General features: G+C 38.6%; 1 protein-coding gene across 2 annotated transcripts; it reads right to left on the bottom strand.

Moving 5' to 3' along the window:
* Nucleotides 1-2,347: 2,347 nt before the first annotated feature.
* LOC122023693 (AUGMIN subunit 6-like) lies at nt 2,348-11,446 on the bottom strand. Of its 2 annotated transcripts, XM_042581954.1 has the most exons (13): nt 11,116-11,446; nt 10,961-11,017; nt 10,762-10,856; nt 9,131-9,281; nt 8,163-8,288; nt 7,904-8,060; nt 5,683-5,743; nt 5,332-5,602; nt 4,945-5,070; nt 3,764-3,913; nt 3,430-3,670; nt 2,930-3,301; nt 2,348-2,738 (listed from the first exon to the last, which is right to left on the bottom strand). In XM_042581954.1, the coding sequence occupies exons 1-13, from the start codon at nt 11,323-11,325 to the stop codon at nt 2,698-2,700; spliced, it is 2,058 nt and encodes a 685-aa protein (XP_042437888.1). In that variant the 5' UTR covers nt 11,326-11,446; the 3' UTR covers nt 2,348-2,697. The 2 variants fall into 2 exon arrangements, with proteins under 2 accessions (XP_042437888.1, XP_042437889.1); XM_042581955.1 differs by lacking the exon at nt 11,116-11,446 and having other exon boundaries at nt 9,131-9,286; nt 10,961-11,022.
* Nucleotides 11,447-13,179: the final 1,733 nt, after the last annotated feature.

Here is a 13,179-nt window from a genome sequence, read left to right as displayed (position 1 = left end):
CAGCCACACCCAGATGGCTACTGGGGTGAGTTTTGCATTAGCATACTTTACTTCCAATCGGCGCTTATACTTGCTTTGTTGTTTACAGTACTGGGTGGAGAGTCTGGCAATGTGCCAAAGGCTCGCATTTTTGGAAGAGGAAGTAAAGAAAATGAAGGCGTCGAGCAGTCAATCCTTCGCCGCTCAAGAACAAACAAACACCGAGGTGACCAAACTTCAAGCCGATCTTGCGAAGAGAAACAAACTGCTCGAGGCCGAATGGGAGAAGAGTTCAGGGCAGGCCACTCTTCTGGCTCGGCTTAATAAACAGGTCACCACCTTCAACAATAAAATCAAGTCGGCTAACGTAAGGAAGAATCAGGCCATCAAAAACCTTGAGCTGAAAAATAAGGAGGCTCGGGCCCTCGTCCAAAAACTCAAGGAAGCTGAGGACTTCCTAGCCACAGAGCAGAACAGCCGATCGGCCGAAGAAACGACTCTTCGCAGCCAATTCGCCTCCAAGGATACTGCGCTGACCACCACCAAGGATGAGCTAGAGGTCTTCCGAGCGGCCTTGAAGACCTACCAAGAAGCCGAGCCTAGCCGTTTCGAGGCTATGAAGAAGAATTACCTCCGCTCGGATGTTTTCAACGAGAAGGTCGCTGATCGGGCTCTATGCCTCTTCGATCTGGCCATTGATGGAGCGATTGACCAGCTCCGTGAGGGAGGCCACCTGTCGGTAGCTCTGACCAGTAACGTCATCAACCGAGATAAACTCACTACAGCGCTGCCGGATGACATTTTGGACTACCTTGAGTGAGGCCAAGAGTCCCTGTAAAATGTCCCAAACTTTTGAAGTCTTAATGAATGCTCGTCTATTCGGACGAGTTTATCTCCTTGAACGTTCCTTTATATAGAGCTCCGGGAGAGCGCGTGTATGCTTCATAAGGTGAACATGCATATTAAAGCTGTCCTTGAAAAGACGTGTGAGTAAAATGACCCTGACACAGTACCTTAACGGACCGAGCATATTTCTGAAGTGATAGTGAAAGCTCTGTCTTACGATCTTCTGGCAACTCATGCCTGATATCGGTGGCACCAACTCCCAAAAGGATATCATCAGGAGTGTACTGCTAGGCCGAACGGATTGGCCGCTCGGCCTAAATTCTGCCGCCCTGGTGCCCCGTCTGGTCGGCCAAAACCTCACTGTTCCTCAGTGTGTCTACTCGACCGAAGGTCCACTTTGTTATTGTCGAAGCCTGCTGTCAGGCCGAGCGGGGTAGCCACTCGGCCGGAGTCTGTTGCCAAGCCGAGTGGGGTAGCTGCTCGGCCGAAGTTGAACTCTGCACACATCAAGCTCTGCTGTCTGGCTGAGCGGGGTAGCCACTCAGCTCGACTTCTGCACATTGTTTCCCTTGAGCGTCGATTGTTTGATTGCTCCCTGTGTCAAAGGCGATGATGAGTCGGAGCCTTCTCCCTGATCGGGGCATACTTCGTTCGATCGGTCGATGTCATCTACATATTAATCACTTTAATTTTGATCTCCATCATGGTAGCGAGATGGGTCCTTCATCATCACCTGATCAATCTGATTGAAGAAAAATATTCTAGACTGCACTATAATATATTTGAGAATCCAAATATGAATACTTGAAAGACGGTATAAACATCCTGCCGCCGTTGCATGTAACCTGGAGGCCATGCCCCCGCGGGCTGGATCAACCGGTTAAGGCGTGGCATCCTTGCACAATGAGTCGTAGGGTCGAAGGTCCACGGACGCGCACTGGATGAATAATCTGGGCCGGCTATGTTAAATTCCGGAGACACCACGCTTTACCCAGGCCAGCATTCACCGCTGATTTACCTCCTCCTAGGATCCCTGTGGGGCCAGGCCTAGGGGGCCGTTGGGCGGCGGGACCTGCCTTTTTGCACAATGTAACCTGGAGGCCATGGTCATTCGGTCTTGCACCTTGCTCAAGCTAATCAGACACTAAATTTTAAATTAAAAAATAATAATAATTAATGTCTATCAAATATATGGATTGAAAATTAAATTTTATTCATTAGAATATATACACGAGTTAATGAAAAAAAAATCCTTTCATTTGTACATAGACAAGCAAATAAATAAATTAAATGATTATTTATTCATTTACTTATGCTCGCTTATATATTCTTCTATTTTTCATCTTTGGGAGAAAACAATGCTCCATCAGTCCACTTCAAGGAGAGAATACTAGCCATTCAGGTATTGGTTCGTGCTAGATCTTACACACAAAACAAACAATGTTACTACAAAAAGAGCGAGATACGAACACAATACTCTTGGCTTCTGCGAGTAAAGCAAGCATTCTAACACAGTCGTAAGGGAAAAAAAGAACACTTCCAGGCCTTGGATTATGATTATGTTCGTTGAGGGACAAGCTTGGAAGCCCAAAGGAAACAACCAAACTGAATGTTAATAGCTTTTGGTAGAGAAAACTACAACATAATTACAGCTAGAGCACAAAAAATTACATCCGGCAGCATACAGCCTTTGAAAACAGCCAACACGGAGAATAATCAACATGAATCTCACTCAATTAATGAATCAATGCTCAATCAACGTAGCTGGAGTTAGTTGCCATGAAACCAAAATCCAGTCGTGTTGGTGCCCAAACAAGTTTCACTTGTAGCTTGAGATTCGTCCATTAAGATGATTGGCTAACGCTTCGAACGCTAATGATCCATAAGAGCAGCATCAGTTTCAGACAATGGCGCTGCCAAAAAATTTGTAAAAGAAATAGTTGTGGTGAATGACATGTAGCAAGGAGTACAAATCAAACCATTTGGTCAGTACAATACACAAGAGAATCTGAATCATGTTTGAACTTCTGCTAAAATCCGCTTATATATATATATGATGATGATGATTGTTAAAAAAAAATTATGCATTGAGAGATGATCATACCAAGCAAATCCTCGTAAGCATCCTGGAAGAACGATGATTCTAGTAGCAATGGAGGAGAAAAGACTTGATTCAGGGTATCATCTATAGATGCATCAAATAGGCAAGAGTTGTTAGTGAACTCTTTCTGTCCATTCGTTTTATTTAACATATCCTGGATTGTGTTTAACTGGGCAGTTTGCGATTCTGGAGACAAAAAAGTGGGCTGCTGTTTTCTCTGATTAGTTGCAAAATCGCTAGTTGGTAGAGAAATAAAGAAGTGTTCAGAAGCATCAAAATTGCCTCCATCTTGGGACACTAATTTGCTCGACAAGCTTGACAGTGCAGCTTCACGCACGGAACGTCTGATGTTCTGTGCATATTTATCAGCACTCTCTACAAAATCAGAAATATACGCATTAAAAAAATATACAGCATTGACAGAATAAGACATGTTCTAATCTTCCTTTAATTGCATGCCATCACAGTCAACCACATAAGAAACCGGGCGCAAAGCTGCTAACCTTGTGTTTCCCCATCAGTATCATTTGAATGTTTAGTTGTAGCCACTTTTTGAATTGGCACTTCTTGGTTCACTGGAGTAGTTACAGGACGGCGTCTGGTCGCTTGGGTACCCTTTGCTGACGAATTTGGAGTTAGGTTGAACAAATGAGGAAGTTTTAAAGTAGAACTGTTGGAAAATTTCTCAAGCTGGGTAGAGGAGAGTTTTGAAGTGATGTCAGCAACCTCATCAGTGATACTTTCCTGTTAATTAAACATATAGATTAAACGGCAAAGGGAAAGCAGTGGTATTCAAGGTATTAGTTTAATTCAAACAATAAGATATTCGATTCTTACTAGGGGTCTCCCGATACTTTCCCTTTGGATAGCTGTGGTTGATTGTGCACTGAATCCATCTGGTGTTGAAATATTATTTACTTCTTCAGTGAGCTCAGAAATTGACTGCTGCATTGTTGGAATTGTTTCTTTTAGCTGGTCAATGAGTCCCTGAAGGATAACATGAAATTATTAAAAAGCTCAGGTTCCAAAACAAAAAGTGAAATCCTATTTATGGAAGGAAAGAAAAAGGAAAGGGACACAGGTAAATGAGTGATAATATAGGCAGTCCATTACTAAAACTGGGTCAATAAATCATACATCACAGTATTTTCTTGTTGCTTAAGCATAATTTGACCAACAGTAGACCTGAAGCTTCTGATAAAATCCATATATCTGATTCTTTGTGAAAGAAGAGGAATTTATAATGATGATTGATGATTATCGGACGTTAAATCCGTCACTGCTCATGCACAACAAGCTTCTTTCCATTCATTTCTTTGTAAGTTATCCCTCTTTCCTAGTCATTACAACCATTATATTTTCGTGTATGTGAAATTATCAGCCTACCACTACCTTCTACCTAAACACAGCTGTATGCTCAAGCTGAGAGAGAAAAAAAAACATTTTCAGAACTTTGAATCATGATTTGTTGGCCAAACTAGCAATGCTAGGCAGTTCTTATTTAACATAATCTTAAAAGATAAAGGGAGTAATATAATGCTAGTAGAGTAATAATTTGATTACACATAATCACATTCCTGGACACTGCAGCCACATTGTATTCTACTGCAAATGGGTTAAATGTTAAGAAATTGAAGTGATCAGAGCTATAGACTTTCTGCAGCATCCCTTATTTATTGAAAGCGCATGAATCTTCCTAGGAATAAAATATTGAATCTCTTTTATTTTCCTTTCTAGAAAGAAATTTATCCATATCCAGTTAAGCAAGCAAATTATTCAAGAATGTTTCGTGGATAAAAGAACCTAGAAGATCTACAGAGAAAATACTTACCCTGAATTTATGGTTACTAGCTATTATGCTGCAGCATTAAACACAATCAAATTAATCAAGTCATGAATGAATTACAATAACAAACCAAGTAATAAATGAGATGAAGAGATAAGTAAGGTGATGCACAATAAGCCCAATTACAGTGGTATATATATGAGTTATGAATAGAATCCAAATATCATTATACCTGTATGCTAACCAAATGCTGTCGATGTTCTGCAAGTGTAGCAGCTAGTGACTCTGAGTGTCCAATGCTACTGCCATCAGAAGCACTACGAAGTATATCTGGACCCTCCCCATCATTAGCTTTCACCTGTTAAATAAAGTTTCCAATTTGCAGAAAATTAAACTTGGGAAGAATAATAATATAAGTTTACAGCATTTACTAAGAGTGAATGTTTCAGATATGAATAAATGGAGCAAAACCATGTCTAAGATACTAAGAACCTATTCATAACGATGTTAAGAAATAAGGAGGATATATTCCTAGCTACTTCAGGCAATAACAGCTATTGGATAAAGTTCATTCTCACAACCTTGCCTCTGTGTAGCAGAACAAAATAGATACACTTACCAAATTGAGTGACTGCTTGTGTATGCGTTGTAGAGCATGAGTCCAACGCCTTAGAACTTCAGCTACATCAACTGTCGGATGAACTCTTCCACCTCTGTCATCCATCCTAGGAAGAGCATCACTCTGTCTTTGTACCTGATATAAGTCTTTTTTTTCTCGAGTATCTAACTCAGAAGACATCTCAGAATCACGAACAGATAGTACATCAGAATGTGGGAGATTTGAACTTAGATCCATGGCTGCAAGCAAAGATGATCCAGAGATGCGGTACCTGGCAAATTAGAAAATAACAAATTTCAACATGTAATTCAACAACAACAAAAAAATGCCAAGTTTTTCTGTATTTTTCACCTATGCTCTCGATGAGCTATTAGATCCTCAATTGGACCAGAAGCTAGGACTTCATGTTGGTCTGCACATTAGGAAAATATTTACATCCTGGAGAAAATGTCAACTATTTGTGCGGCAGTTATAGGAATATTATCCTTGAAAGTCCTCAAATTGAGAAAAACATGGTAAGAAAAGGAAAGGAGAACATAGAGAAGACGATATAAAATCAAGGTGGCAAAAATGTGAATATGTTCGCCCCCAGCGCCCCGCCAACCCGTCCCAAGGCCAACACGGAGGAGATAAATTACAAACGGCTACTAGCCTTTGGAATAGTAACTAACACATAAAGGATGCATTTATCTCGGCTTTGCCGAGATTCGAACCCTAAACCTCATGGTGGCAAGACACTATAAAATCAAGATCATGTGTTAAGTGGTTAAATTGGCACAATAATGATGTATATCTATTTGTTAGAATAATAGATTGTTCAATATGAAAACTAAATCTAACCAAACATTCATCAAAGTTTGAAAACATAGAATATTATTACAATATATAGATGTTACAACTTGCAATGTGGATCAGTAAAATTGCTATATATTATGAAGAGCACTCTCCTCTCAAATAATTTTGTCTCCACATATGCAAGGCATAGTTGATACCCGATAGCAAACAGTCATTTCTCCACATGGTAGCTCAATTTCATTTAGCATATTAGAAAGGACTCTAGATGTAAATGACAGATAACAAAAGAGGAACTCCATAATTTGGCACCTAAAATGTTTCTTGAAGATTCATCAACAAATGCAATAATTTTTTTTTCCATGATTTCCTTCAGCAGAACATTTTGTATATGCATATTCATTGTCTCAAGACATCATCATGATTTTAACTAAACTCATGTCAGGATTGAGTTCTACCTGGTTGGGGAAAATAATGCAAAATGAAATAACCAGGGGTCATGTAAAACTGGTTTACAAATGTAGAATATTTTTAAATGCACTTGAACTTAGTATACTTCATGAAAGTGTTGATTAAATTGGATCTATTTTAACAGCTTCTTTTCATTTGTTGCACGATTGCCCACTTAGGAAAGCAATCCTTGGTTGGTCACAAAACCAATTCCTGATCCTTTTTTGCTCCTGTCTACTAGAAAATTCATATGCACTTAAGGCACAAGTAATACCAGCTAGCTACTGATGCTTTGTAAATTTGTAGCAATGAGACTCAGATAATGTATACTCCAAATAACATAATAAACCATTAATAGATTTGTGGCAACTAGATTCTTATAGTATCATCCAATAATAACAAAGGGCCATAGATTGAAAAATTACAGATAGAGAATAACAAAAACAATTGAGCATCTTCAATTAAAGCATAAAATTCAACAACTAAATGATTACATTGTTAATAATCTAGTATTGTAAATCGCGGCAGGCGGTGGCGGGGACCGCCTACTGCCTCGGCCGCCTAGGCGGCGGTGCCTAGGCAGTGCCTAGGCGGTTGAATATTTTTTACTTTTTTTTTACATAATATTATAAATAATCATTATTCTTTATAATATTTACTTTTAATTAAATATATTAATTAAAAATTAAATAATTAATCTAAATATTTAAAAATAAAAAATAAAAAATAAAAAATGTATATATATATATATATATATATATTTAATTAAACCCTAACTTACAACTTACTCGCATACTTTGTTTCAGTCGGGCGACGAGTTTGACACATCGTTGGGACCGTGCGATGAGTTCAAACGCGTCACTAGCCTGAGCAATGTGCCGAGGCCTATCGTTGGGCTCGAGCGATGCTTCCAAGCCCGTCGCCAAGCTTGGGCGGCACTTCCGGGCTTGCGCAACGCATCCAGATGCGTTGCAGCACAGACGCCGCGTCCAGGCTCGCGTGACGCATCCAAACTCATCGTTGGGCCCAAGCCATGCATTCGGACGTGTCGCAGTGGCGAAACGGCAGCAAAGGCAACTCTAGGCGTGGCGGTGGCAGAAAAAGATGAGTTACTGCCTAAAGCACCACCACAGCCTAAGGCGGTGCGGTTGATGCCTGCCTCCCGCCTAGGTAGCGCCTCTACTGCCATTTAGAACACTATAATAATCTATAAAAGATAGTTTTATAAGATTAATTTCAACATTGGATAAAACAACTCAAAATAAGACATTAAATGTATGGAGTGAAAACAATGAAAATATTAAATGGCCAATAATGACTAAAATATTACTCTGCCGAGCTAATAGTGATTCCCAGAGGCGGGTGGCCTTGGAGACCAAGTGATGGTTCTGACCAGAGCTGGAGATTCTATCATCCCACAATTCCCCTTCCAACTTAGCTTTATTTCTCATATCTTGAAGCTTTTCTAACTCTTGTTGCAAGTAGGCCTATTAAAAAAAAATTAACACATTGAAAAAATCATAATATTACTAGAAAAAGAAAAAAAGAAGAAAAAGAGCAATAAAATAGACTACAAAAGTATTGTATACCTCTTCGGCACATAGGCTACGAAATTCAGCAGTCATCTCATGAGCTAAGTCAGACCATGCAGCTTGCCTATGAACAGCAATGTTGGCATTTCCAAGGAATTTCCTCCTTTCAAGAGCTATCCTAGCCTGCTTATCCAAATAGAATATTAAAAGTATAAAAAACTATGGATGAGAATTAATTGTACTAAACACAGATAGGTTGAAGATGTTGAAAATCTTTCATCCCTTCTTGGTAATCAACACAAAGATAATGAAGGTTAAGTTTTAAGGCTAGTGTTTTTTAAGACCAATCACAAGTAGTTGATTTGACTAGTAATCTTCACTCACACAATTGTTGGCAGAAGACCATATCCCGCTATCTACCAAGATAGTCCATGGTCAAATCGTTATGAACAAACCCACATAAGTAGGCCCAAAGCCCTCCACAATCCCCTGCAACATTAGCCCACCTATGTTAGCCTCACCAAAACAGGATGTTTTCTTTGCCAAACTTGCCTAACACACTATGCAAGTCAGGGTCAATAGAACTCTAGTGGAGTTTTGTCCTCTGCTCGAAGTTGCATCTATCAATCACTTCATTGCCCTCCATGAACAACCCCACCTTCTCCAACTGACAAGAAACACAGCTCCTCTCACCTACAAGAACCTTCAAACACATTTATCGTAACATGCTTATCCTCATCCCCATCCACCGACTGCCCATCACATCATTGTCTCATGGATTGACCCATTTAAAAAAGGAAAGAAGGCCGGTGGCTGGTTGAAAGTTGCAATTGAGAAGATCACAGATGTGTGGATGAGTTAACGCAGTTGGCATGATACTTCAGTGGCGAATACTTCTTTTTAAAAATTGAAAAAAGTGAGAGCGTGCAGCGTATCCAATACAAAAACTGCTTACTTCTAGAAAACAAAGTGACTGTTGCTATACCAGAAATACAGCAGAATGAAAAATCAAGTTGCTCGATCACCTTGGTCACAGGAAGTAGTGCAGCAGCATTAAGATATGAAGCATCAGTCAGTGAAGCTGGTAAAGGGTTAGAAGTCACATCAGCCGTAAATGTTCTCTTGTGAACCTCTCGTAAAGCATGCACAGATAGTTGCCATAAAAGCTCAACAAATCTGCACTAGATTTGAAAATTTGCAAAGGTTATATAATCTGCACTATCTTTGCAAATGCCATAAAACTTCCAAATTCCAAGAATTAAGCATTAGACAGTATAGCATATAGTATGTTTGAGATTGTGCAATTTTCCCCCATTGCAAATCAAAGAAAGGATGTCAACCCTTTCGCTTGTTAGCAGTAGTGCCTAATCACTTCAATTTCTTTAAGGTATAATCTCATAATGATCCAGATTTCAACTGAAACAAAAGAAGGTAAAAACTAAGGAACACCTTTCTCCATCTATGAACATCATTAGATGATAATATGAAGCTCACTTTTGAATGCACTTTATTATTACCTAAAAGCAGAAAATACTTGAGAATCGTATTCATTTAGTAGTGTATATCCACAGTTGAGATGGATCCATTAAGCACTAGAACAAAACTTTGCTTTGTTGTGCATTTGGAAACACATAAAGGAGTCTATAAGAGCATTATGTCCTTGAATATTTGATTGCTCAGTTATTAGTCTACCTACTCTTGATAGTTGATTTTTTTACAAGAATTATCACTTGAATTTAATATGTTTGTTTCTGAAGTCTTGCACCATGTTCAGCCTGTGTTCTTTTGAGTAATTTCCAAAAGTTGATTCTGGTAGTAAACAAATATTAACATTTTTTTATCATTCCTCTCTGGAATGAAGGCCTGATCCCAATCAAACCTATCAATTTCCCTAACCAACAGTGAGACCCATAAGCAGTTCAAGTTGCATGAGTTTTTCTCCTAATACCAGAAGTACACTTGATCACATCATGAATGAAGATTGGATATAATACCAGTTTTACTCTCTCAAACTGAAATTTCCATGGCATATAATTTGGACTGCTGATGATTTGGTGTAAAATCTTCCTCAGTTCAATGGAGAAAGTTTTTTGAAACTGAGGAGTGTTTTAACTTTGTTTTCCATCAGCACATCAAAATTTAAAGCAGAAGGTCATATATGAGGACATTAGAGATTGGGGTGATTGGAGATATCCAACCAAGCGTAGCTAACAATAATATAACATAACCTCATCACGATGTAAAGGATAAAAATTTGTGACTTGAAGATCTTTATAGAGAATGTTGCTTGCAAAAGAAGAAATACACTGCTTTTATAAATTTTGATCCAATCCTCTAATTGGGTGACAACAAACATAGTAAAACTGCTAATCCAGGCTCTAGTTCCATGTTTACTCTGTTCCGGCTTCTCCATCTCCACCACACATTTATATAGAAAAACTCATCAGTATGTCGTGCGTCAAGAAAAAAAAAAATCTAGAAGATAAGTTCCTAAGAAGTTTGCCAGAAAACTAACATGAATCTAGTGAAGAAGTGGTTCTGCCGAACAACTCTAATCCAGTAGGACTTCAGATACAACGAAGTACGTTACCATGGGCCAACTCAAGCCCCATTCTTTCGTGTGGCCAAAACTTTGCATAAGGAGGAAAACACTGACCTCGGTCCACAACATGTTGCAAGAGACGAGACCCTCGAACTACTCCGAGGCAGAGCTCCATGTGCCTCCAACTCGCTTATTATCCCTTGTACTATCTTCAATACATAAAAAGTAAAACTATGAGCAGAGATCAGTAAAAGGAATAACCCTAAAGGATCTGAAAGAAAAAAAATCGTTAGGAAGATAAAGATCGACCAACCTTTCGAAATTCACGGGACTGAGTGGAATCAAAGATCGGCCAAACCTTGTCGAAATCCTGACACGTAAAGAAGACCAAGATCAGCAAACAAAAAGAACAAAAAAAAACTCGTCGGCAACGAAGAACCAATTAGGGAACGAGAACGATCTGATTGCCTTGGCAGACTGAACGGGGCCGCGAAGTGCAGAAAGTAGAAAGTAGAGAAGCTGCTCCCCCAGCCTAGGGTTGGAGTGACGGAAGTGGCCAACCCTTGATCCGCCGACGCCGACGCCGAGAACCGCCGGGTCGAGGCCTAGCAGAAGGCAGTTAGTATACATTGCGCTCTCGAGCTCGGCCTCCCTCTCCTTTTCCCGATCCGTCGCCATATCGCCGCTGCTCACGATCGATCGCCCCGCTTTCGCTTCGGGAGATCCCGATGAGCTCCCTTCGAATCTCCTCTGGCTGCAGGCCTGCAGCGGATCGTCCAAATCGGTCGCCCAATTTTACAGTTTCGTCGTCCAATTTTTTTAAAACCCACAATTTCTACCCCTGCCATTTGGCAATTATTATCATTTTACCCTTCTTCTTTTTTTCTTTATATCGAATATCCCGATGTTTTCTTAAAAAAAAAATTATTGAATTTCCTCTAAAAAATTATTTTCATAAAAAAAATCCCAATGTTATAACCTGATTAATCTTGAGATACCGTTGGATTTTATATTTCATCCAGTAAATAAATTAACGGTCCGACTTCATGTTTGATGTATTTGTATGACTCTAGTGGATTCGGAAAAATATCAAATTAAGATTGGAAGTTTTCATGTTTAGATTGAAAGTTTTGGATTATGTTATGATATATTTGGTTAAGATTAATCTATATTGATCTGAATTTAGGATTTATATTTTTTTATTAAATTAAATTTTATTTTAAAAATTAAGTAATAGAAGTATTAAATTATAAGTGAAGATTTATAAGAAAATAGTAAAAAAAACTATTTTTGATTGGTCGAGTTATTCGGTTGATTTGGATTATCTAGATTTAGATTGAGATTTAAAATTTTTGAATTGTGTTGGAGTTCGAGTTAAGATTTTTATATAATGTTTTTACTTTTTGATTCAATCAGATCATCCGAGTTGATATATTATTTGGGAACCATTTTGCCCCTTTCCATAAAAGGCAATGTGGGAACACGTGCGTTGCACATGCAATATTAAATACTGTTTTTTTTAATATTTATTTATTTGTTTGTTTGTTTATTTATTCGGTGATTATCCATTTTTAAGATAGTTTTTAAGCATTCGATGTAATGATGATGGCCCTTTGATTGAACAGGAAGCTATTGTGGACACAAAAGGCAATTGAATTAGTTACACGCATGATTTCTTAATAGTTTGAGTGTGTTTCAATCAAAGACAAAGTCACACCAATCAACTAAATTTGACTTGTTTTTTTCCCGACCACTTGATTAATAAAAATTAGGATCAAATATTTTAATTTTAATTTTATTTTTAGAAATAAATTTAGTTTTCGACCTTGTATTTTTATAGTCTATTAATTTCACCACCTTCCAAATTCAATTCTAATCCAATTCTCTCTCTATAATTCTCTAAGATACAGGCCTCTTGTTAACAAAGTTTGCTTTGAAATTTAACAAATGATTTAAGGATAATTGGAGGGTTGAATTTACAATTAACAGTCTTGCCCAGTTTAAACTTAAATGAGTCCACCTCCTTTTGTTTAATTTCCATATCATTCATCTATGAGATACTTAAATGCATAAGAGAAGCTAAGAGAAACTGGTAAGTAAAAAAAGTTTACCATGTGATACAGGGATGAAAAGGGTCCTACTAAAGATAGATCAAATTTAAAAAGAACGGTTGGTGTGGAGGTTAAAGTAAAAAAGATATGGTCCATAGGTCAAGCAAAGTTTGTCGAACGGAATAGCAAAGCTGAATGAACGGCCTACCCGATCCGAGTAGACAAGCAAGGGAGGACGGTATGCCCAGCCCATGAAAGCTTACGAAGGAATGATGAAGACAACATGAAAATCCTTGGACCATTGGCCCAGCCGACCAAATGGCACGTCCGGTCAGATGAAAATCAACCCTCCAGTAATAGGGATAGTCAAGTGAAAGGAAATTGCTCTGATTAGTATGATCAAGCAGGGGTGTCCCAGTCGAGCGGTCACCGATCAGCCTATAGCAAGATCCACTTACATATCTCATCGTACTTTTTTAAA

Source organism: Zingiber officinale, chromosome 9B (assembly GCF_018446385.1).
Source record: "Zingiber officinale cultivar Zhangliang chromosome 9B, Zo_v1.1, whole genome shotgun sequence".
Lineage (NCBI taxonomy): Eukaryota > Viridiplantae > Streptophyta > Magnoliopsida > Zingiberales > Zingiberaceae > Zingiber > Zingiber officinale.
The sequence above is the reverse complement of the archived record's forward strand: the minus strand, read 5'-3'. Positions and strand labels throughout refer to the sequence as shown.